Source organism: Protobothrops mucrosquamatus, unplaced genomic scaffold (assembly GCF_001527695.2).
Source record: "Protobothrops mucrosquamatus isolate PMUCROS unplaced genomic scaffold, P.Mucros_1.0 scaffold350, whole genome shotgun sequence".
Lineage (NCBI taxonomy): Eukaryota > Metazoa > Chordata > Lepidosauria > Squamata > Viperidae > Protobothrops > Protobothrops mucrosquamatus.
This window is the reverse complement of record NW_015386685.1, coordinates 491,307-518,537: the sequence shown is the minus strand read 5'-3', so window position 1 is coordinate 518,537 and position 27,231 is coordinate 491,307. Positions and strand designations below refer to the sequence as shown.

General features: G+C 37.8%; 1 protein-coding gene across 1 annotated transcript; it reads left to right on the top strand.

Annotated features, from left to right (window-relative positions):
• Nucleotides 1-13,416: 13,416 nt before the first annotated feature.
• On the top strand, nt 13,417-16,536 carry TSHZ2 (teashirt zinc finger homeobox 2; the record flags this gene model as incomplete). Its single annotated transcript, XM_015815550.1, has 1 exon — nt 13,417-16,536. A coding segment is annotated over one exon (3,088 nt), but the record flags the coding sequence as incomplete, so codon positions are not given.
• Nucleotides 16,537-27,231: the final 10,695 nt, after the last annotated feature.

Genomic DNA, 27,231 nt, shown 5'->3' with positions numbered 1-27,231 from the left:
TTGTTAAATGAATCAGTGCAGTTGTTAAATTAGTAACCCGGTGGTCAAGTGAATTTGGCTTCCCTCTTGACTTTGCTTGTCGAAAGGCTGCAAAAGGGGATAAAATGACTCAGGGAGACTGCAGACATCATAAATATGAACCACTTGTCAAGCATCCAAATGTAAATCACGTGACCATGGGGATCCTGCAAAGGTCATAAGAGTGAAAAATGGTCATAAATCATTTTTTCGGTCACTTTGAACGGTCACTAAACAAACTGTTGTAAGTCAAGGACTGCCTGTGTACTCTCTGTGAACATTTCATAATACCAATTGTAGGTAGATTATTTATCAGTTACCATCAGGGTATGTATGTGCAAATGCATCTTTGATGATAAGCTTGTATGGATAATGTAGATAAATAGGTACATAAATAAATAAGCATGCATATAGAAGATTTCAAACATAGTGAAATTTTTACAGCAGTTTAATAGTATAAATTAAACCTATTATAATTGCAATATTTCTTATCAGGATAGGCATGTTGGAAATAGCACCTTGTTTTAAGTGACTTTCAAAGTTTTTGGCTAAGACAAGATTTGAACTGGGAATCTTCTAGTTCGCAAAATTACCCTGCGGAGAAGGGACTCAGATCTTAGCTCTTTCACCATTTAAGTAGTAATTTTTTTAAATTAGTATTCTTATGAATACTATGAATGATGTTATGAATTATGATAATAAAGTTAAAAGCCATTTTGAAAGAAGCTGTAACCAAGAGAAGTCATCTGATATAGGCCATATGTAAGCATTTTAATCTAATTGAGTCGAAGGTCAACAGTGCTTATTTTTCTAAGGTGAATAATGCACTGTTGGGAAGAGATCTAATTTTAGAATAGGAACTGTTGTGCTGTATGCACAATTTTTGACTCTGATAAAGAGTCTTGGAGAGGAAATGCTGATCTTACAACTGTGTTATACATTTTCCTTTTCATAGGATGGAGAACTTCCTCTCACTTTCCCCCAGACTATGCTCTTTGTAAATACCTTCCATCAACTATTTTCCATACATTTTGGGGGGAAGAGTGTTTAAAGCATGGGTGTCAATCTCGCTGCGTCACGTGACGTGTCGCAACATATCATAACTTTTTTCTCATTGCCAGAGCTGGGATGGGTGCAGCCTCCATATGATGCAACTGGCCCATGGGCCGGCAGTTTGACATCCCTGGTTTAAAGGAAGGGGGGGTGTCAGTCTTTCAAGTTTTTCACTCCGCCAAATCAAAATGGTTGAGCATATTCAATTGTCACTCTAGCACATTTTATCACAAGGAAGCGAGAGTTTCAGTTCTACAATATCAAATCATATTTTATGAACCTCTTTAATTATTAACTTGTCTCTACTATTTTTGTGTTCGTTTCTATGAATGTCAGTCTTTATTATTGCCGACGGTAGAGCCAAATGGTAACAAAATAATAATAGAATAACAATATTGTCAAAGGAAGATCTGATTTTTCAATGTTTTACCAACCTGATGTGGAAAGAAAATTGGTTGGTATTTGTTTCTTCCATCTGCAATTTTTATACAGTTTCTATCAAACTGAAAGGTATTTTTTTTAGTAGCTGCTTATTTTAAATGTACAAAACCCTTGTGTGTAATTCCATTAGCTGCCCTACAGCACTGCAATCTACAGTTTCCCTGAGGCTGTTGTGAAATATTGATGAAATCCCTGCTTTTGTGGCTTCCTCTGATACACTAAACAGTTGTCTGATGTTAGTTGGACTTGAATGAAACTGTTCAGAGCTATATCAATAGCAACGACTTCAAAGGCTGTTAGGCTGTTACTTTTTTTTTTTTTTAACAAACTGAAGTTTCAAAGCCTTTCCATGTAATACTTTAAAAAGAAAAAGAAAGTTCATATCAACTAAACCATATAATGGCATCTTACATGCACATATATTTCTCTGTATTGACACGTTCATATTTTTATCACTTAACTTTTTCTTTTATTTGTAAAAAAGAGAAAGAAAGAAAGAAAGAAAGAAAGAAAGAAAGAAAGAAAGAAAGAAAGAAAGAAAGAAAGAAAGAAAGAAAGAAATTTATAGCTTGTATAATCTGTACTGTAACATAGCCTAAAGGCATCAAAAGTCAAAATCTAGAGGAAACTAGGAATGAACTGACAAAATAAATCTACTCCAGTTACCTGTCTGTTATGCACATTCCTTTCCTTTTTCATATTTTGCCATTCACCGCATAGTCATTCATTGCAGGAAGTACTGAAGAAAGAGAAACATCTCAGATAAGCATCTCATTTTTGCATGAAGATCTGGGGCATTTTACAGAACTTTATTCAAATAACAGAACACAAAGTGCAACAATCCCTCCGCCCACACTGTAAATTTTCTTCAGAAAAGAAAGTGAGCATTACAGGTAGTCTTCAACTTACGGCAGTTCATTTAGTGACTGTCCAAAGTTACAGTGATACTGGAAAAAGATGAGATGAGGTGAGGTGAGGTGAGGTGAGGTAGGGCAGGGCAGGGCAGGGCAGGGCAGGGCAGGGCAGGGCAGGGCAGGGCAAGGCAAGACAAGACAAGACAAGACAAGATAAGATAAGATAAGATAAGATAAGATAAGATAAGATAAGATAAGATAAGATAAGATAACCTTTATTGTCATTTTTTTTACTGTAGGCACAACGGCACACATCAGAAATGAAATTTAGTTGCCCACTCTCAAAGTGAAACACATATATGACACACACCTAAACATACTATATACAACATATGTACAGACCCACACCACTACATATACATAACAAATAAATATTAAATATTGTCCATCTTGAATATATAATGGAAGGAGGAAGCTTGAGAGCTCATAAGTGACTTATGAGCGTTTTTCACACTTAGGACTCTTGCAGCAGCCACATGGTCACGTGATCAAAATTCAGACGCTTGTCAACTGACTCATACTTATGACGGTAGCAGTGTCCCGTAATCATGTGATCCCCTTTTGTGACTTTCTGATGAGCAAAGTCAATGGGGAAGCCAGATTCACTTAACGACCGTGGTACTAACTTAACAACTGCAGTTGATTCACATAACAATTGTGTCAAGAAAGGCTGCAAAATGGGGCAAAACTCACTCAACAAATGTCTCACTTAGCACAGGAAATTTTGGGCTCAGTTGTGCTTGTAAGACGAGGACTACGAGGACTACAAGTACTTAAGAGTTTGTTCCCACTAAAGGTTTAGTCCCAACATCCCTGGGGAGCTAGAAAGATTGCTGCAGTTTGCTAACAGCCACACTATTGGCAACCTGGTTTCAAGAAGTTTAAGGATTAAATGGTTTGGGGAGCTGAGAATTCAGATCAGGGTCATCATACAAGAACAGTAGAATAAGGTCTTGGCGTTTCTGTTTTTCACTTTGGATTTAAATGATTGATATTCCTCCTAAATTCCAAAAGCTTAAGTGAGCCTAATCTGGATATTTTTTCCCTTGCTGTTGCCCCTGCCCCTGCCCCCTAACTTCATTTTATTTCACAACACACTCCACACAACACACTCCACGTTAGGTTGCCCCGAACCAGGGCCTATCTGAATGGCAAACTGAATTTGTATCTTTGCATTCTGAGCCTAATAAATTCACCATTGTATCAGGTTGCCCCCAAAGGCAAACAGAACAGGTGTGCTCTGGAGCCGCAGGTGTTGCCATCTCAGTTGTGATTTGAACAACAGAATGTGTGTAAGACAGAAAGAGAGACAGAGACAGACAGAGACCAAGACATAGACAGAAAGAGAGAAAGAGGTGGAAAAAACCCATAATATCCATATTTACAGGGTTCCACCTGCCAAAGAAGATGTTCTTCCAATCTTTTGCCTTCTTAGACTGTTTTCACCTCTGCCCCAGAAGCATCTCTTACTGTAGCTTGCTCCTACAAGACATTTCACTCTTCTGTTCATTGGAAAGGAGAATAAGCTGAGGGTTACTTGAAAAAAAGGCCTTGCAACTAATTAGAATAGAGAACATTATTCCAAGAACACATGGATCCCAAAGATAAAATTTTGGGGGTATTCTATGCTAGATTTGGGGGGGGTGTAAATATTTATACTCAGATTACAGATTCCAGAATTCCTACTGAAATGTCTTTCATACCCCCACCCCTGATTGCCTACTGTTTTAGCTTTTGGGGGGGGAGGGGGAGGCAGCCATAATGTTTTCAGTGGAGATAGCAATTGTTACTTCTCTGCTTCTGCCTGGCAGTGCCCCCTTGTGGAAAAATCACTTGTGTCTCTTCCGTGAGCATCTTTTTATTAGTACCACTAGCAACCTATAATAAAAAATGAATTGTGATGCAAGAAAGAAAAGCGGAGTACAGATTGGGCCATTTCATATCAAGGCACTGTGGCACCATGGAGTTCCTCATCTAACAATAGTAAAAATAGGAATAATTTATATCCGTCAACATTATGAACAAAATAAGTTTCTGTTCTGAGCAAACTGAAATGTGTTACTTTGGCTGAGAGGGAACGCACAAAAACATCCAAATTATTTAGGGTTTTTTTCCCCCCTGCAATTATACATGTTAGTTTGGTTCCTAGAAAGGACTAGACAAGCAAGAGCCTAATAGAAGCTGATTTTCTGGAGTAATTGAATGTATTTTGCTGTATATCAAGGATGTACCTGAAATCAGAAATGCAAGCAGCTGCTTTTCTTTTTTTTTCTTTTTTTAATGGCTGTCACTCGATAAATTGTAATCAATTAAATCTACATCCATTTGATTAAGACTAAAAGAACAGTTGTAAAGAAAAAAAATCCTCATGTTAGGCTCTTAAAATAGCACAGGAATTTTTCACAGCTGGCATCTGCTTTGTCAAACTTACAGAGGTTACGATGGAACTGTATTGCATTGCGTAGCAAGAATCAACATAGCTTTTACAAAGGTCAGCTTTTACAAAGGCCAGCTAGCAAAGATGCTTTCTATCCTTTTCTAATGTATTTGAATATTCTCTACTTCCCTCTCTAGGCAGTTTGGCATATTTACAAAAAGTCTGGATTACAGGCACCCAATGTTTTTATTGATTCCGAATGCATATAGAACATAAATGGATCCCAGAATAATCCTGATAAATAAACGTGATGCCAGAGGTGAATTCTTTCATTTCTGGCCTGTTATTGTTCCATTTATTGTATTTGTATTAAAATAACTTTAAAATTATATAAGATGGGCAAGAAATGTGTTGGACATCAAACAAGGTATCTATGGACACAGAAGGTGACATGATGCTGTGTCCAAATGGTGCATTATTTTTTAAAGTGACCCAAAGGTGCTTTTTCAAATGGCAACTGGACTTTGTTTCTCCTTGAAGATGTTTTGCTTTTCATCCAAGAAGCTTGTTCAGTTTTTCTACAAAACTGAAGAAGCTTCTTGGGTGAGAAGCAAAAAATCTTCAAGGAATAACAAAGAAAGTCCAGTTGCCTTTTCAAAAAGCACATTTGAGACAATCATGACCTGGATGACTGAGAATCTCCATAAGACTGAGAATCTTCTTTAAAATGACCAGCATATGAGTATTAAGGCTGTGTCAAGATTGAGAATTTGTGGCAAAATGTAATCCAGATTCCCAGGAGGCAGGAGCTGCATTCCAGAGGACCAAGAGACTGCAAATTTTAGATAGTTTGGTTGCGAAGAAGAGAGTCAAGGTACAGTAGCTCCTCCCTAGAAGTTCTCAGAGCATATCTTTAGCAATACAAATAGTTTGCTTTAGTTTTGCAAGATTTCTCTTTATAGGCAAGGAACAATAAAGGAAATTGGAAGTAATTCTGTGTGTTTTTCCTGATCTGGGGAGCCTGACAGGATTAGATTCTCAGGCAGATTTGCTGAACTGAATCACATTTCCAAGTCAGATAGTGTAATAGTTTGTGAGAATGCCCTTGAGAGAGGAGGAGGAGGAGGAGGAAGATGAACAGTAGATTAGGCAACAGTTTTTGCACTCATATCAGAAGCAGTGAGCACGTCTAGGTTGAAAAGATTAGCTGGTGACATCACTGTTGTCTGGGGGACACCCAAATGGGGGTTCCTTTCATGTCCCTTGCAGAAGCTGGAGTGAAAAACTAGAGCTCACCCTGCTCCCCATCAGCATTTGAGTCTCAAACGTGGGCTTGCTAACCTCCAACTCAGTGTCCTAACCATGAGAACCACCTGGCTTCCAAACAGTTCATTAACAGGCATCTTAGCCTGCAGAAGAAATTGGGGGTGTGTGTGACAAATGTATCCGAAGGGACCCTCCCCAGCTTCTTGGATTGTAAAGTCAAGGGGTGGGATGGGGTTTACCATAACCTGACAGTAAAGGTAGTGTTGGAACTTTTTGTCTGGACTACCTCTAAGGGCTGACAGATGGTTGATTTGAATCAAATTATCAAATTGAATTGGTTGCCTCTAAATTGATCTCGTGATTCAGTGGCCATTTAAGCATGTATAACAAGGCTTTCTTTCCAGATTTAATTTGTTGTCCAAATCAGATATGAACCAAATGTGTTCAGAGATCCAGACAGAGGGGGATAAAAAAAATGTGTTTAACCTTTCAGTGAGTGGAATCGAAGCAGCAGTTTAGATTTAATCTGATTAGCTCTGCACATCTGTAATGAATGTATTTCCTTTCTTTGGCAAGGGTGCTTTCATCAGAATTATTGAATGGATAACATATAAGCAACGTATTTCCCGAACAAACATCATGCAAATGTGGACTGGAGAAAATGGACTGGAATTTCATCAGGGCAATTATGTAGGGTTGCTGTATGCTCCTAGAAAATATATATAGCTCATTTAAGGAGTGGCAGACAGATGTTCCATGTGTATCCAGCACCCTTCAAAGTTTCCCTTTGTCTTTGAATCCAAAAGATTGTACAGCTTTACTTAATGTTTCTTAGAAAAATTCCCATTACAGAGGGCCATTGTCATTTCTGGCACACAGAATTAATTACTTTTAATTTCATAGTTATTGCTAGCATACATATTTTATTGAGATTTTAAATATTTTTTTATTATAAACTATTAAAAAGGAATATACACACAAACACACAGAGCAAAATGTTCTGTCAGGATACCCCAAAACAAAACAAACATATCATTTCACAATGGTGTGTGCATATTTATGCTAAAAAATACTTACCGGTACCTAAAATACACACAAAAAAAGTAATGGCCCAGCCCTATCCTGAACATAAATCCCTTATATTATAGCAAGAAAAGCAACCGTATAAATGTGTACATTGTGTTTCCCACTAGAGCTAGCCAAATATGTCAAGTTTCTAATTTTTCCAGTCTACCGGTTGTTCTGCCTTCTTTCCACATCGCTATGCAATATTTTAAAACATATTTACATCACAGTTTCAGATTTCTTTCAAATAGACAAATTTGCCCATTCTTTCCCCCCCCCCACTTTAACACTTTTGTGGAAGCTTTTCCCGTTGTAAACATTTCACTGTTGTTGTTGTTGTTTTATTTTGATTAGGTTGGAGAACAGCTTGATTGTTTGATTCCAGTTGGTTTAAGGTTTAAAGTTTTAAACAGAAACCAAAAGTTAAGCTGCTTCATTCATTTCAATGTGGTGCTTTGCAACCCACGGTGGCATTGAATGAAGTAACTTTCTTCAAATCATTAAAACAGCTGAGCTTTTAAATTGAGAAGGAGGAGTTTTTTATCCCATCTTTATACAGGTAGTCCTCGACTTACAACAGTTCATTTAGTGACTGTTCAAAGTTACAATGGCCCTGAAAAATCGACTTATGACTGTTTTTCATACTTATGACCGTTGTAGCATCCCCACAGTCACATCATCAAAATTCAAACACTTGGCAACTGGTTCATATTTATGACGGTCGCAGTGTCCTGGGGTCACGTGATCACCTTTTGTGACCTTCTGACAAGCAAAATCAATGGGGAAGCCAGATTCGCGTAACACGTGTCACTAACTTAACACTAACCGCAGTGATTCACTTAACAACTGAGGCAAGAAAGGTCATAAAATAGGGCCAAATTCACTTCAGAAATGTTTTGCTTAGCAACAGAAATTTTGGGCTCAGTTGCGGTCGTAAGTTGAGGACTACCTGTCGCTGCTTCAAAAGCTGCTCCAAGGGATGCAGGCATCTTGAGTCAGGCCATTACAACTTTCACAAAAGCTGCACAGAGTTGGCAAAAGACACAGCTGCTTTAATAAGTAAAAAAAGGACTGTGTGGCTTTTGCTCCCACACTTTATAAAGAACCCCATTCAAGGGCTTTGCGGGATCTTACCAATCCTCAATAACAAATTTCCTTTAAATTTTTTCCTCACCTGTTGTTTCCTATTGCTCTACTCCTTGCCCAAGCACCAATGGTGGGATTCAGCTGGTTTGCACCACTTCGGCAGAACTGGTGGCTAATTTTTTGTTACCCAGGCCCAGAATGGATTTCTGGAAGCGGCATCCACACAGAGAACCTGTTGTTCACATATTTGAATCCCACTACTGCCAAGCACTATGAGATTGCTTTCATAATAATGGTATTTAAGGCAGGGGTCCCCAATCCTAGGCCCGTTGACTGGCACCAGGCCGTGGCATGCCAGAAACCGGACTGCGCAAAGAAGGATGCAGGCAGTACATGAAACCACGCCCCCTCCGGTCCGCGGAAAAACCTCTGTCCACTGAACGAGTCCCTGGTGCCCAAATGGTTGGGGGCCTCTGTCTTAAGGGAAATTAGGCTCTGTGAATGAAAATATGCAGATGGCCATTTGGGCTTTGCAGGGATTGCAGGGATTAGTGGTGTTATTTTGGAGGACAAAAATGCAGTCACTTTCCTGCTATATATAGAAAAACAATGTTTGTCGTACTGAAAATACTAATTGAAAGCCCAATGAAGAAATGCATGCTTTTTTTGAAAAAAAAAAATAGGCCTTACTAAAATTATGTGATGAAACACTATGTAATTTAGTTCAACCAACTTGTTTAGCTTAACTGCACAACTCTTCAAGTTCAGATATGTTGCTGTTAATTGGACTATTTATTTTTTTTATCCTGTCTTTATTTTATTTTTTTTTATAAATAAGTTAAGGTAGCAAACCTACCTAGTACTTCTTCCCCCTCCTCTTTTCTCACAATAACAAACCAGTGAGGCGAATTGGGCTGAGAGAGAGTGACTGGCCAGTTTCCTGGTTTCTAGCCTGGTGTCTTAACAAGTAAACCAAACTGGCTGTACCACTAAAGCAGGGGTCCCTATGGCCAATTACCAGGCCATTACCTATTTGGAATTGGGCCATGTGAGTGACTGGCCAGAGCATGTGTGTGCACAGATGCAGCTCAACTTACATGAGCAGCTGGCTGGCACGTATGCATGTGCACACCTGCCCACCGCTCACGCAAGTTAACATGTGCACATGCACACTGGCCTCCCACTTGCGCAAGGGCTGCATGTGTGCATATGCACACGCCAGCCTGCCATTCATACGGCCCAGTTCCCCTCTCCACCACCACCCCAGCCTGGCCGTAAAGCCACCAAGGTTGTGGACTGCTGCACTAAGGGTATTTGTGCAGCCTCACTATATAGTCCTCAAGTTATGACCACAGTCGGGATCAGAACTTCTGTTGCTAAGTGAGGCAGTTGTTAAGTAAGTTATGCCTGGTTTTATGACCTTTTTGCCATGGTCAATAAATCATCATGGTCATTAAGTGAAGCACACAGTCATTAAAGCCGTGGTGGCGCAATGGTTAGAATGCAGTAATGCAGGCTACTTCTGCTGACTGACAGCAGTTCGATTATGACCAGCTCAAGGTTGACTTAGCCTTCCAGCCTTCCAAGGTCAGTAAAATGAGGACCCAGATGGTTGGGGGCAATAGGCTGACTCTGTAAACCGCTTAGAGAGTGCTGTAAAGCACTATGGGGTGGTATATAAGTCTAGGTGCTATTGCTATTAAATTAATCCGGCTTCGCCCATTGTCTTTGCTTGTTGGAAGCTGCCTGGGAAGGTTAGAAATGGTAATCCTATGAACTTGGGATACTGCAGCCATCATCAATCCATGCCAGTGGCCAAGGGTCCAGATTTTGAACATGTGATTTCAGGCAGTTGTAAGTGTGAGAACCAGTCATAAGTCACTTTTCTCAGGGTTGTCATAACTTCACATGGTCACCAAATGAATGGCTGTAAGTCGAGGACTGCATGTACTGACAAAATATATTACTAGGGGCAGAGAGAGCAATAGGGAGAGGGAGCGTTTTTTATTTTACAGTGCAGTTTAGATTAAGTTATGTCATAAACACAGTGCTGATATCCAAGGTAAATTGTTCTCAAAGCTGCTTTTTTCTTCAAAAAGCAACTGGACTGGTTTTTTTTTCCCGTTGAGGAAGAAGAAGAAAACATTTCGCTTCTCATCCAGAAGCTTCATCAGTTCTGATTCAGAATATGATGAAGCTTTTTGGATGAGAAGCGAAACATTTTTTTTCTTGTTCCTCAAGGAAAAATACAGTCCAGTTGCCTTTTGAAAAAAAAAAGTACATTTGAGACAACTATGATCTGAATGACTGAGAATCTCCACAGACAAGGTAAATCAGCATTGGTTTGCCCTTGAGTAGCATTCATGGATGTTAATTTGTTTTAAAACCTGCTGCCATAAAGTTGACTGGTACTATGTTAAGGAACTGTGATATACCATCCCCTTCTTTGGACTGGCACAATCCACATTTTGGAGTTTACTCCAATGGAGACAGAGATGGTAGATCACCACTTAATATGAACCAGATCACAGCATATCCAAACATAAGAATCTTTGTAGAATTGGAAAACAGAGTAGCTGACCTCTTGAATTAAAAATAATGGATCAATGATCTCAGTGATATTGAGATACTGCTTGATTCATATGGTATATTTGGTTTTCTATTGTGAAATTAAATATGGTATTTATAGATGTCTCGCATCTCCTTACAAAACATGTTATGGTCTACTTTTTTTTAACACAATATTTTTAACACAGCATTACCTCGGATTGAACAAGCTTTCATGATGAATCCTTTTAAATGTTCTGGAATGTCAAAGGGCAACTAGCATTTTGTAAAGAATGACCCCAATATTGGAAAGTTTTTTTTCTGTATCTAGATTGCCCTTGCTCAAGAAATATATTTTTGCGCAAATAAACTGATTGCACAAAATGGCCTTAATTTGTGTACTAAAAGGGTTGCAACTACGTTTTTTTTTTTTAAAAAAAAAAAGAAAGATGAAAGTTGTTCTATCAGAAGCTCTTTTACTAATCAAGCGTTCTGATGAATTAATCTCCTGCATTTCAATTTATGTGACAATTTCCATATGGTGGAACCTTAAGGAAATCATTTGGAGGGCTCTCTGCACATTCATTAACTACTGTGAGCATCTGTATTTTAAAGGCTGCCTTAAAATACTAAAGCAAATGAATATTTTTTTTGGGGGGGGGAGAGGGAAAGAGTGCCTTAAAATATATATGCAAATATACAATCAGGTATTTCCTTCCTTCCTTCCTTCCTTCCTTCCTTCCTTCCTTCCTTCCTTCCTTCCTTCCTTCTTTTATAAAGCAAAAATTAGTTGCATTCTAATCTAATTCAGTTGTTTGATGGAATTTTTGATGGAACCTTCCAAACTTTAGTTCATGTTGTGTATTCATTGCTAACATACAAGGAGTTTTAAAAACAACAAGTCTCTCAGTTCTTGCTTTTTAAAGGTTATAGTACACATGTCAAAACCTAGTTAAAAAGGGGTTCCCCCCCCCTGTATAGTGAAGCAGTAGTTAACATTGGCTATTACATTTGCTTTTTTTTACTGGTTCACTTAAGAGAACATAAAAATACCATGAGGAAAGAATAGTACAAAACAGCAAGAGAAATGTACCTAGAGGTAGTCCTCAACTTACAACAGTTCATTTAGTCACTGTTCAAAGTTACAACAGCACTGAAAAAAGTGACTTATGACTGTTTTTTCCACACTTACAACCACTGCAGCATCCCCATGGTCCAATGATCAAAATTCAGATATTTTGTAACAGGCTCATATTTATGACGGTTGCAGTGTCCCAGGATCATGGTGCCCCCTTTTGTGACCTTCTGACAAGCAAAGTCAATAAGGAAGCCAGATTCGCTTAAGTACCATGTTACCAACTTAACAGCTGCAGTAATTCACTTAACAGCTGTGGCAAGAAAGGTCATAAAATGGGGCAAAATTCACTTAGCAAATGCCTTACTTAGCAAGGAAAAATTTAGGCTCAATTGAAGTTTTCATAAAAGTAAAGGAGATGAGTTAGATTTTAAGGTAATGTCTTAGGAACCATCCCAAGTAATAAAAACAGTCTTAATTTTGGTAAAAATTTTAGATTAGTCTAATGATGAAGCTGAAATTACAGATAAAATTAGCCTGACAAGTTAGCTAATTTCCTAACTCATGCTTTGAGGATAGTAGGATAGCTTCTAATAGTTAAAATTGGGCAAATTGTATTGGCAGAGCGGGATTTCAGCTTATTCTAATCTTAACAAGTCCCAAATAGAAATTGCTAGAACATGATAGCCATTTAGAATTGGCAGTATTGAGCTTGACACAGCAGTTTGGCTCTGTGGACTGAATCCAGATTAAATTAGTTTAATTTGAGACCCACTGAAATTAATGGACCAAAGTAATGATGATTTAACTAATGCCCCATTGATTTCAGTGTGAACTATATGCAACTAAAATAAGATGGATTTAACCCAATATTCAGCAGATCCATATGTGACATATGCAGCTAAATTCATAGAGGGACTCTAAGGGATTTCCATCTAATTTTCCATGCAATTACCATCATTTATTCAAATGCCATGATTATTTGATGAACCCATGGCCATCTCCATTTAGGATGAGATACAGAGTTATAACAATTTTATCCTTTATAAGCTGAATGAAAATCGTATAGTATTCATATGAGAATGAAGCACACCCTTCTTTGGAATATGTTTTACAATTTAGGGACAGCCTATTAGATCATACAAAATTTTCAGAGTAGAAGCATTCATTTGTTCTGTCATCTCAAGCATTCTGAATGGCTATCATGTTGACAACATTGTTGTACCTGAAAATACGACTTAGAAGCAGGAATACTTTATTTGGCCAGCTGAAATTTTCTCAAGTGAGCTAATATCCATATGATCATGTAATTTTAATGGGCTTAATAGGATCTCAGATATTAATTTTTCTGACTGTTCCATTAAGAGGTGGTTAAAATTTGACTACTATTATTAACTCCAAATGTCTATAAGATATAAAGAATAATGATTATCTGCTAATAAAACCAAGTAGTCTTGCTGGATTTTTCACATCTTGTGCTAACAGTCCATAAAAATAGAAGATTAACCAAACTCTAGTAGGGGAAGCAACTAGAAAAATGAATGTTCATTTCTTTTATTTGACCTATTTCACAGATGTCTATATTCCTTTTCAGGTTACGTCCAAGAAGATGATCTGAAAGATGAGGAAGACATAAAAGAAGAGGAAGAGGATGATGATGAGAGCAATTCAACGGCTCATCTTCAGGGTAGCAACGACCCTGGAACAGATGAAGAACATGAGGTGGGCCCTGATCCAAAAGGAAGCTTCAGCTACCAAAATTCCCCAGGGAGTCATATCTCCAATCAGGATGCAGAAAACGAATCCTTGCTCAGTGATGCTAGCGACCAGGTGGCAGACATTAAAAGCCTCTGCTCCAAGGAGGCATCAGACTCCAAAGGCAATATCCATCCCAAACATCCAACAGAAGCACATAGCTGCATGGATAAAATGACAGCTGTCTATGCTAATATCCTTTCAGATTCTTACTGGACAGGCTTGGGACTGGGGCTCAAGCTGTCCACTTCTGATAAGAGGGGATGTGATAATAGAAATGGAGCAAGCAAAAGTGACTTTGATTGGCATCAGGATGCCTTGACCAAAAGCTTGCAGCAGAGTTTACCAGTCCGGCCCCTCTCCAAGCCGAACCTTTTCAGCTCAGTCCAGCTGTACAGGCAAAGCAGCAAAATGTGTGGAACTGTATTCACAGGTGCTAGCAGGTTTCGGTGTAGGCAGTGCAGTGCTGCCTATGATACCTTAGTGGAGCTTACTGTCCATATGAACGAAAGTGGCCATTACCAAGATGACAACCATAAAAAAGACAAGCACAGATCTACCAGCTATTCCAAGCCCCGGAAAAGGGCCTTTCAGGACATGGATAAAGAAGATGCTCAGAAAGTTCTGAAATGTATGTTCTGTGGTGACTCTTTTGACTCTCTTCAAGACCTAAGTGTCCATATGATCAAAACAAAACATTACCAAAAAGTGCCTTTGAAGGAGCCGGTACCTACCATATCTTCCAAGATGGTAACTCCAAATAAGAAACGTGTGTTCGACATTAATAGGCCTTGCTCTCCAGATTCGACCACTGGATCGTTTGCCGACACATTTTCTTCTCATAAGAATGCCAATCTTCAGCTATCATCTAACAATCGTTACGGCTACCAGAATGGTGCCAGCTACACGTGGCAGTTTGAAGCGTGCAAATCACAGATTCTCAAGTGCATGGAATGCGGGAGCTCCCACGATACTTTGCAGCAACTCACAACCCACATGATGGTCACGGGTCACTTCTTGAAAGTCACGAGCTCAGCTTCCAAGAAAGGGAAACAACTTGTTTTGGATCCCTTGGCTGTGGAAAAAATGCAGTCGCTTTCTGATGCGTCAGCCACTGACAGCCAGCATTCGAAACCCTCCAGTAATTCATCAACTGATTCTACAGCTCCGGCTTCAGAGCTAAAAAAGGAAAGTAAGCAAAATAAATCTGAGGAAGCAAACAAAGATGAAAAAGTGATAAAAAATGAAGACTATGAAGATGTTCTTCAAAAACCACTGGACCCAACAATGAAATATCAGTATCTCCGGGAGGAAGATTTAGAAGATGCTTCAAAAGGTGGTGGAGACATTTTGAAGTCTTTGGAAAACACTGTCACCACAGCCATCAATAAAGCTCAGAATGGAGCACCCAGCTGGAGTGCGTATCCCAGCATCCATGCAGCATACCAGCTCTCTGAAGGAACAAAGCCTTCCTTACCGGTGGGATCCCAAGTTTTGCAAGTTCGACCAACAGTCAGTAATAAACTGAGGCCTATTGCTCCAAAATGGAAAGTGATGCCCATAGTACCCATGACAGCTAATCTAGTCCAGTGCAGCCAGTTGAAAAAAGAAGGAGACCCCAAGAAGGAAGCTCATAAGGACTACATTAAAGATGGCAACAAGACAGACATGGTTCCTCCATATCAGAATGAAGGAGACTCTCCTCCTCAGGCTGAGATGTGTGTAGAGTCCAAAAAGTCAGAGCTAAGTCCTTTGAAGGAGGAACACAAGACAAAGGAAGAGGAGGAAAAAATAAAAACAAAGGATTCTGTGACATCATCTCTCAGCAATGGATGCCCTACTGGGAACCACACTTCAGAGCTGCCTGGTTTAAACCCACTCAGTGCCCTGCAGTCTGTGCTGAACAACCATTTGGGCAAAGCGAATGAGCCTTTGCGACCTCAGTCAAACTCCAGCCCCAGTTCAAGTTCAACGTCTTTGTTCCACAAACCAAATTTAAATATAAAAGAGAAGCCTGTTCTGTCTCCTGCGTCAACGCCAGCAAAACCTGCCAAAGTTACATCGAGGCATTATGTGTTTGAGAGCAACGATCAGCCAATTGACCTGACAAAATCAAAGCATAAGAAAGGGGAATCTGTCCAGGCTCAATCTTGTACTTCCCCACCTCAGAAGCATGCTCTGTCTGACATTGCAGACATGGTCAAAGTCCTTCCCAAAGCAACAACTCCAAAACCTGCTGCATCCTCCAGAATCCCATCAATGAAACTGGAAATGGACGTTCGGCGTTTCGAAGATGTCTCAACCGAAGTCTCCACTTTGCATAAAAGAAAAGGAAGGCAGTCCAACTGGAATCCTCAGCATCTCCTGATCCTTCAGGCCCAGTTTGCATCCAGTCTCTTCCAAACATCAGAGGGTAAATATTTATTGTCAGATCTGGGCCCTCAAGAACGTATGCAGATTTCCAAGTTTACTGGGTTGTCCATGACTACCATCAGCCATTGGCTGGCGAATGTCAAGTACCAGCTCAGAAAAACTGGGGGGACAAAGTTTTTGAAAAACATGGACAAGGGACACCCCATCTTTTATTGCAGTGACTGTGCATCTCAGTTTAGAACCCCATCAACATACATCGGCCATTTAGAATCCCATCTAGGTTTCCAAATGAAAGACATGAACAAGCTGGCTGTGGAGCAGCAAACCAAGGTAGAGCAAGACATTTCCAGAATTTCAGTTCAAAGATCTCCTGAAACAATAGCTGGAGAAGAGGACACAGACTCTAAGTTCAAATGTAAGTTGTGCTCTCGGACATTTGTGAGCAAACATGCTGTCAAACTTCATCTAAGCAAAACACACAGCAAGTCACCAGAACATCATTCACAGTTTGTAGCAGAAGTGGATGAAGAATAACTCCTAAGGTATGCATGCCTTAACTGCAAAAGAGAGAAAGAAAAAGTGTTTTAATGTGATGTTGATCAAAGGAGGGCTCTTAAAGCACTTCTGCTTTATTTAAAGAAAATATTACCTTCCAAAATGCCAATTCCTTTCCAGACTTTGGCTTCTCTGTCTGTAACTGTTGCATGATGGGACAAATTTTGCATGGACAGCTGCTTCCATTAGCCTGTTTCCATGATGGAAAAAAAAAACAACTTTACACATTGCATTTTTCCCAGTCATGTGCTCTTAAAGACAAAGAGTCCTCTTGCTTGCTGTTGATACCATGTTTCCTATTTAGCAAACTTAGCCCTGTAAAGCCTTCAATAGAAAAAACAAAGTATGTGGGACGTTTCATTCTAATGATTCCCAATGAAATTGAGTTTGCTTATAGTATTTGAAGCAACTATATCCCCCTTTTGTCTGAGCACAACAGCAAGAGTCACTACAAACTGATGTTTCAGTGTCCAGTTTTCAGTAATGCGATTTCTTTGCTTAATTTTAATAACCTTATGAATTCAAGAGCCTTTTGTTCCCACCCCCACCCCTCACTGTTCATTGCTGGTGAAATATGAAGCCTGTTTTGGAGATTGCTGCCTAGAGCCTATGGATCAACAGGAACAATAATATTCTCCTTTTTGGTGGGGGGAGAGATGTTAGGTTATTAAGAGAGTCCAAAAGTCAGTAATAGACATAATATCCTATGTGACATTTAGTCCCTGTTATCTCCAGACGGTGTCTCTCATCAGATCATAGTTCTTAGAAAGTTATTCTCAACAGGCAAGGCTGAATTGTGTTTGCAAAGCTGTTGCCAACCTAACAAATTTAAACAAATGTTTCACCTCCAGATTTCACCAGGCCTTAGGATGAGACTGGTTAAATATGCCCCCAATACACTAAAAAAAAAACCAATCTATAACCATTAGGCTAAACTCCCAAACATATTTCTTCTTCATTTTTTTTACTTTGAGATCCCCTAATCTAGGATTAGATTAGGAAACATTTTTGGGCTGGGGGCAAAGAGTGATAGCATGTGGTAGGCACATTCACAAAATGGCTGCCATGAGAGATTTGACCTTTCTATAAAATGGCTGCTGTGAAAAGGATGGAGAATCCCATGTATCCATTTACTAGAAGGAAATTAGCACTTAGGTTCTTGTTGAACCCAAAGGTATTGTTATAAGTAATTATTATGCTAGAGGCTGGTGTTTTGCTTTGCAGCATGTTCATCTTCTATTAAATTTGTTTTATTAAAGTATGCCTTTTTTAAAGTTGGGGGGGGAATCAAGTGAAATAGGCAGCTTAACAGGGACCAAGAGGTGCAATTGTAGCCATGTCAGTATCCAGAAGTACAAGTAGTCCTCGACTTATGACCACAATTGAGCCCAAAATTTCTGTTGTTAAGCAAGACAGTTGTTAAATGAATTTTGCCCCATTTTACAACTTTTCTTGCCACAGTTGTTAAGTGAATCACTGCAGTAGTTAAGTTAGTAACACGATTGTTCAGTCTGGTTTCTCATTGACTTTGCTTGTCAGAAGGTCGCAAAAAGGAGATCGCATGACCCCAGGACACCACAACCGTCATAAATATGAATCAGTTGCTAAGCATCCAAATTTTGATCACATGACTTTGGGGTTGTTGCAATGATCATAAATGTGTGAAAAATGGTCATAAGTCACTTTTTTCAGTCCCAGTGTAACTTCGGACGGTCACTAAATGACCTGTTGTAAGTTGAGGACTACCTGAACGCACTGATTATCCTGATTTAATAGTAAACAATTGGTGCTAAGCTGATTTGAAAAGTAGTATAAGTCTGCAATCTGGTAAAAAGTACAGAGAAAAGCAATGTGAGTTATTGTATTTATTAAGACTGTCCAAATTTTCATTTCATCAATTCAAATTAGCAAACTTTTTAAGATTCAGTGTATGAACTTGATTCAGATTGAATCCAATAATCCAATTTGATTTGGGGGATAAAAAAGTTTTCTGCACATGAACAATCAGATTTCTGAATTACTGACCTGATTCATCCTTTCAGACTTGAAACTCCACTGCATTGTTCAGACTGATTCAACAATTCAGATTGGATTGATCGTATTGTTTGAACTGATTTGACAAATCATAGCAAACCCTATTTGCACAGGCCTAATATTTGTTACATTTTATAGCCCTTTCCTATGTCTTTTATGCTTTAGCATAAAATAAAAACCAATCAAAAATAAAACAGTAAAATACTGTAATAATAATAAAAAAAACTTGAATGTCAATTTCTCGCAATTTTGATATTGTTCTCCAGGGAGAGATGCATATTATTCCCCTTCTTTGTATAAAACCTGGAAGCACAAAGAGAGAAAATACAAAATAATACACTTCCTCCTCCTGTGTGACTTCACCAAACCATACAGATAGTCCTTGACTTAGGATCATTTATTTAATGACCACTTGAAATTACAAAAGTACCGAAAGAATGATTCACCACTGGTCCTCACACTTATAACTGTTGTCAAAATTCAGGCATTTGGCAACTGAATGTATTTGTAATGGTTGCAGTGTGGAGTGGACTCACATAGCATTTGCGACTTTCCCAGGGAGCTTCCCCCCCAAAAAAAGTCAATAGTGGGAAGTGCTGCAAAAAAGGTCATAAAATTGGGCTCACTTAACAACTGCATGGCTTAGCATTGGAAGTTCCAGTCTCAATTGCAGTCATAAGTCAAGGACTATCTGTAACGTGCCCATAGACCCCCCTACTATAGCTTCTGCAGGCTTTGGAAAGAGTGTGAGTTCTCATCACTTGCCTAGATTCCCAAATGCAACTGAGAACATGAACAAATCCTTTATTTTCCTTGCATGTTTGTTTGATGTTTGCCACCTACGCTGCTCTTCACATCCAGGGAGGGGGGGAAAAATACAGAGGTCTTTCATAATCTTCAATTTGATAGCCGTAATTTTTCAAAACCTAAATTCTCTCTGAAGGAAAGCTGAATCTGTCAAGTAGACCAAAGTTTATGTTATACGCGGAAAGTCTGCATTACGAAAAGCTTGGTTATTTAGTGATTCTTCTAGATAAATAGATGGCTTCATAGATCCATTTGTGTAATAATAAATTTCTTTGTCACATACAAATGCACACAGAAGTCTCCCTCTTTAATTATTTTGCCTGATCTGAATGCCCTTTGAAGCTTCTTTCTTTCTTTATAACAGGAAGAAACAAATCAGCATGTTTTTTAATAGCAACCTGGAGTGTAAAAACATGAACAGTGAGCTCATCTATATATATAAGGATGAGCCCCTTTCTGGGGGAGATGGACAGTTAAGAAATATTAAATAACCCCCTTTTACAACTCTGTAATCCCTTAATTCAGGGTAGAATTGGGACGATGGATGGAGCTGAGCATTTACTGGCTGGATGCCCTTTCTGATGCCTACAGGGAGTCACAGCACATATTTTCTCTTTGTGCCCTTAGGCTATCTAGGAATGAACTCTCAACCTTCCGAGTGGGAGGTGAGCATCTTCACCACTAGGCCACCACACCTTTCTATATCCCAACTCTATCCTGAATTAAGGATTACAGGCTCACTTCTATATATGCATCACTTACAGTATATATGCATCATTTCTCTATGTATAGCTGAGTATCACTTCCTTATATGTATGTTTGTGTGTATGTAGATATAATACATATGCAACTGATACCCAGCTTTTTCATTCCATGACTTTTTAAAAATAAAAATAATACAATTTTTATAGCCTGATAGATGTTGCAAGTTTCAGTGCTGAAACAGAGAGCAAGTAACTCCAGAATATACTATCTGCTGCTTATATACGGTACATCTCCTTCTCTCGTTTATATATGAATAGTTTGATGCATACTTAATAAAGCCTACTTAGTTCGAAAACCTGACATTTGATGTTTGTAAATTAAGTACAAGCAAACCATCTGGATGTTCAAATAAATTTTGCATGATCATTTCAAAATAAACTATGCAAAATTCTGTGGGATTTAGATGCAGCCACTATTAGTAAGCCAGGCTGGGTTTCATACAAATTACTCCCAGGAATATTAGGATTGGAACTCAATGTCAGCAAATGTGTAATCAGCAGCATTAAGTAAATGTTCTACAAGGGATGCATTTGTTGTGAAATCCTGTTCACAGTATGTGTGTGTGTGGGGGGGGGGAAGAGACATTTTTTGTCCTATTAAATTTCACAGTTATAAAACATTTTGTCTGGATTTAATGTCAAGCATATAAAAGGTCATGTACACTGAAACCAGAAGGTGAAATACAAAAATTCAGGAACGCTGTTGGGTGAACAAGTTTGCTAGCTCATCTTTGTGTCAGTGAATTATCCAATTTATGCGCACAAAACAAGGTAAGCAAGAAGAATCGCCTTCCACCGGTTTGAAGGCAGAAAACCATTACAATATATAAAATGGGAAAAGTCAATGTGTACAAAAACACACTTATAGCCTCTTCTGAGAATTGTGCTGCTTTGTTTTTGTTTTCTATCCAAGATCCTTGGAAATCACACACTGGTTCTGTACAATTTTTTTTAGATGACAATGACACTATGTTCCAAGTTGTTCCTGGAAATCTGTGTAGAATCCCAATTGTGGGCATGGGTACCACAGCCCAAGAGTAGAGTTACCACTGATTAGAAAATGATATTTCCTGCTCCTACTCTTTTAGAGTAAAATCAATATGTAAAGTTCTCACAATATGGACATGAGAATCACTGCTGTTAAAGCTTCCTAATAAAAGCATGAAAGGGGGGGGGGGATAAAAGAATTGGCAACTTCACTTGAAACATAATCATGCAAAGAAAAAATTTCCCCTCCCTAGATGGTACACATTTATCCAATGAGATAAATTCACAGTAGTTTAAAGCAATAAACTGACCAAGAATATCTAATATACAGTATCAATTGACCGAAGGTTGCTGTATGCAAAGATATGGTGTTGTCTTTAGATATTTAGCCAGTAAAACACAGAAATTAGGGAGGGGAGAATGTAAAACATAATAAGAAACATAAATCAAATTCATTTAAACATTTCATTTCTGGATATAGATTTTAGAACAGTTTTTCTGCATTATATCAATTTTTTAAAACACATAGAGTAGTCCATTACTATTCTAGCAGACTTACTGGTTTACATTTATCATTAAGGTTACAGTTAATCGTAGTAATTTCAGAGTAGCTTGATTCTGGTTTCCTGCCTGAGCAGGGGGTTGGAATAGAAGACCTCCAAGGTCCCTTCCAACTCGGTTATTGTATTGTATTGATTCCAATAGTTGAACTAAGACTGAAGCTTAATAAGATAGCCCATTTTTTTGTTCATTCAGAAAGAAATACCACCAAAGTTATGCACAGGCTCATAAAGCATTGAGACTTTTTACACAGGCTCTATTTTTTAGTGATTTAAATGCAAGATTGCAGAATTATACTTTTGGATAACATACATAATATAATTCCCCCTCCCAAATAAATTTGTTCATTTCTTAAGTATCAAAATTATCTTCTCAATGAATTAAAAAAAATGAAAAAATGATTCCCCAATTTATGGTATTCTATATCTACATGACGTCCCTCTTTTAATATTTTAGCAGGAACCGTAAATTGTAATTTCATTGTGGACTGATGAACTATTTTGAACTGTGGATTTTATAACTTTCTTTAAGCTAAAGTTCACATTAAGGGAAAATCAGGCTCCCATGTTTTGTTTTTTGCCCTTTCCTTGAAAATTGGAAATAAATAATAGGCAGTTCTGAACTTCTGGTTTGTTTGTGTGTGTGTGTGTGTGTGAGAGAGAGAGATACACCTACATATACACACATTAGTAAAAGATAAATATGAAAACATAGAAAGAAAAGCTAGAAGGAAAAATATACAAGTGAAAAAAAGCAAAAGAAAATTAAAGAAGTGACTGGGTTTGTATTTATTCCATATCTTTAATATGGCACTTCTTAACCTAGTGACTTTTAAAATCTACATTGATTTTAACTTTATTGTACCACAAAAATCCATGCCACCCAAAAGTTATACTTTTCTAATTCTAACATTCTTTTATTTCTCAACAGTTCGTACTCTTTCATCCAAATCAAAGACCAAGCCGTAAAATACAGTCTAAAATTTGGCAATCCTTTTCCTCCTCTGTCCTTTGGCTCTTGGATAATCTTATATTTTTAAACCTTGGTTTGTTCCCTTTATGAACCCCATATAAATACAGATATATCTTTTTGCTGTTGGTTAAAAGTTACATCATTTTTCAAAACAAGTATTGTCGGAAATACAAATATCATTCCCTTTTACCATCAAAAATCTTCCAAACGGTGATAATTATAATTTTTTCTCATCTTAATGAATCTTTCTTAATTTCACTCTGCACCTTGACATAATTATTTAGAAATAGCATACAATGCATATTAGTTACACTGTAACAAACTAAAAAAGTATTTCACTTTTTTCTCAATATGTAAACCAGCTTTTGCAATCAATCTTTTTAATCTTCCATTCTCATATTTTTGTTAGCATCTTTTTTCTCATTGTTAATTTTAAATCCAGCTAATACAAATTCCTTTAATTTTTCCAGTAATGTGTCTATTCCTTCCATAGGATTTTCCAAAATTAAAACCAAGTCATCCACAAATGCTCTTAGTTTATTTTATTTTTTTTAACCTTCAACTATTCTCTCATCTTGTCTTACGGCTCTATTCAAAACTTTATGAACAAAAATGAATGGCAATGATAAAAGTGGGCATCTTTGTCTTATTCCTTTCTATATTGTATAGGGTTTTGTCACCATAATTATAATTTATGCCATTTGTAAAGTATTATCAATTTTATCCATTTAATAAAAATTTCTTCAAATTCCACATTGCACATGATTAAACAGGAAATCCAGTTCAACTTTAACTCTGTAGTCCCTTTCAACACTCCACACTTCTCCCCCAGGTCCTGTGAGTTTATTCATGAGGGGCTGCCTTCTGAAGCGTAAGTGGGTGATCTCATAGTTTCTCATTTGGAGACGTTCTGCTGGCCTGCACTCACCACCCAACTGCCAGTCTTTGCTCTGCCATCATCCCTGTTATGAATAGAATAGAATAGAATAGAATAGAATAGAATAGAATAGAATAGAATAGAATAGAATGAAATGGGATAGAATAGAATAGAATAGAATAGAATAGAATAGAATAGAATAGAATAGAATAGAATAGAATAGGAATGGAACAGAAGTGGAATAGAATAGAACAGAACAGAACAGAACAGAACAGAACAGAACAGAACAGAACAGAATAGAATAGAATAGAATAGAATAGAATAGAATAGGAACGGAACAGAAGTGGAATAGAATAGAAGAGAATAGAAGAGAAGAGAAGAGAAGAGAAGAGAAGAGAAGAGAACAGAACAGAACAGAACAGAACAGAATAGAATAGAATAGAATAGGAACGGAACAGAAGTGGAATAGAATAGAATAGAAGAGAAGAGAAGAGAACAGAACAGAACAGAACAGAACAGAACAGAACAGAACAGAACAGAACAGAACAGAATAGAATAGAATAGGAACGGAACAGAAGTGGAATAGAATAGAATAGAATAGAATAGAATAGAATAGAAGAGAAGAGAAGAGAANAGAATAGAATAGAATAGAATAGAATATGTTAGTCCACTATTTTCTCCAACCGAAAGTCCAATAAACATATCAGTTCTAAGAGAGCCAGTTTGGTTTACTGATTAAGGCACCAGGCTAGAAACCAGGAGATAGTAAGTTTTAGTTCCACCTCAGGCCTGGAGCCAGCTGCTTGACCTTGGGCCAATTCCTCTCTCTCAGTCCTTGGAGGAAGACGACAAGAGAAATTATTTTCTATTTCTGTAATCTTCCCAAGAAAATTGCAGGGACTATCCAGGAAGTTGCCAGTAGTCAACACTGAATTATAGATGCATATACAAAATAAATAAATAAATAAAAACCATTCCTATTTTGTAGTAAATTCAAGGTTTTTTTGCAAAAGGTAACAAAATATGCTAGCAAATATTCTAGTTACAAGCCTTTTTTTTTTAAAATGCACTCATTTTGTGGCAGAATCACAGTTTACAAATTAAACTTGAGTAAACCTAAGACATTTAAAAGTATATAGTATTCTATGTATAATTTTAAAAAACTTTTAACAGCACATTTGAGATTCTGAAAACAAAAATCCACATTTTAAAGCATATTTTAAAACTTACTCGCTAAAATTAATATGAGCAAATATGGACTTTTCTAAAGATATCTTGAAATGGTCTTAAGATAATGCTGGATAAGTTTTCTTTTCTCAGAGGTATTTCCATTGTCCAATGCAGTAGTAATTTATTCTTACTTTTAACTAGACCAAGTTTGGTGGGAGTATATTTTTCAATCGAGAGAACTCTAAACATCAGAATGAGGGATAAGATAATGAATTCCTTTTAGTGTTCAATTGTTTATAATGAATTCATTGTAGCGTTCAATTGTTTAGTATTTAAATGTATTTTTCTCTCATTCTAATTGACAGAAGAATTTACACTTCATCTTTGTGATGAAAATATATATATGCACACCAGGAGACTCAGTATTTTAACTGTAATTCACTATTGAGTCTGTGAATATGGCAGAAATACCAAATCTGATACTTGCCTAGACCCATTTTTTTTTAAAAAAAAAAAACCATATTTCTGTTTGTGGAATGTGCAGAGCTAGTCAAAGGAAACTTTTCAGGAGTAAAAATGTAGCTTGAAAGTTGAATTTGTAGAGAGAAAGAAACTTTTTGAAAATCTTGGCAAAATTCGAATGGGCAAAAATATCAGTTGTGTAATACAGCCATTGGTGGATAGTTGTAATCATACTTTGATTCTGTATTTTTTTAAAAATTTGATCCAAGATAGCTTTCTTCTTCTGCATTCTTACAATTTAATAACTGTCAATCTAGATATAACCCACATTTATAAGTATGAGGACTCAAGTCTGCTTCAAAAAATGAGAATCGCTGACCAGGAAAATCCTTCATGTCAGTGAATTCCAACTATATTATTCAAAACTGACCTTTCTAGCGACCGAACACGCTTTGCATATGGTCTCCAATACTCTTATTTCCCATATTGCAGCTAAGACCAGCCATTCAAACAAAGGTTCTGAAGCTGAATACAAATGCAGATTCTACACTGTTCAAAGCCAAGTATTTTTCCTAAAGCTTTCTTTTGGTAAGTAAACAGGCAGCTCTCTGAAAAGAATCCATTTGAAAATACAGATACCAGAAAAAGAAAGAAAGAAAAAAAGCATAATGATAAACAGGGGTGTTCCCCCCCCACCCGTTTTTCCTTTGTCTTTCCTCTCTCTTTTTTTCCTTTTTCAACCCATCAAGTTTAAAGATTCGATGGTTCATCTCTCCTACCACCCCCCACAATTCCCGTTTATAGAAGACAACTGACAACTCGGTGGTAAATGGAAGAAAGAGCCGAGCAGAACTAAAAAATCCTCTAATGCATTGACACTAACGTGCCCTCTATTGTTGAAAATGAGCAGGCAATCATGAATGTTCATCAAATGACTCCTAATGCAGTTAAAGCATTCAGCTATAATTTCTCCTTGCATTTATAATTACTGTCATAGACTGCACACCTCACTGAGCAGATTAAAGCTATAAACTATTTAGCCATAGCTTTAAGATGAGGAACTTGATTTGTCTGGCAGCAGTTATTTGTTAGAAGAGCTTGACACTTCACATAAAAATGACTCGACTTGATGAAGAACAATGTGGCTTGAACAATGCAGAGGGTTTAAATCAGTCATTTATACCACACCCTGGAAGGATGGCAAAGCAATTTGTTAAATGATCTATAGGACACCCAGATAGCTGCTTGAGTTAAGTATACCCGAATTCTTCAAAAGACAGGACTTTGAAGGAAACGGTGCTTGGTATTTTGATTCACCATGCCTGCTGCTGTTTTCCTAGCTATATTTTTTTAATGTACTTCCTTTACCCTGAAGAATGTGGGTGAGAAGGTGGGCAGAAGTGAATATGACAAAGGCCTGCTAACAACACAACTTTGATGAAGGGAAGCTAAGGCAGTGCTTGTTGTAATGAAGTCAAGAGATGAGGCAAATTGAAGGGTTATAGAGAGAGGATTGCAACTAACTTAGCTTTTGGTGACTAGCATACTTCCACAATGGCTGCCACAAGTGGAACAATAACAATATACCCATTTCCTAGAAGACTAATTACTGAAGTCGTTTCTACAGTATATTATCTCCTCAAGCCACCAGGTCATCTCCCTCCCACCCTTCTTTCTTTTTCTGAGCAGGTGGGTTCACTTCTGAACAAGGCACTATCTTGTTGAATTTCTAAGACTCAGGAAAACAAGATAATGCTGAAGACTGGTGCTTTACAGTGGCCAGAGGAGATCAGGGTTGTTTTTTTTCCCCTTCTGTGATGAATTTAGATGTATGCCTGTCTCAGTGTGTTTCTGCTCTCCCCTCCTGTTGCATTTGTGTATGCTGAGAAGCACAAGGGAGGTTTCCTTCTGCATCACATGACCAGGTGGGTCACATAACCAAGGGCTAGAATGGAGCTATTGCCAACATTCTACGCTATCTGGGACCTGGTGTTCCCACCATTGTCCTTGGAGAGATCTTCCTCTCTAAGACCCAGTTGGATGCAATCCATTTTGCAACTCTTTTGCTGACT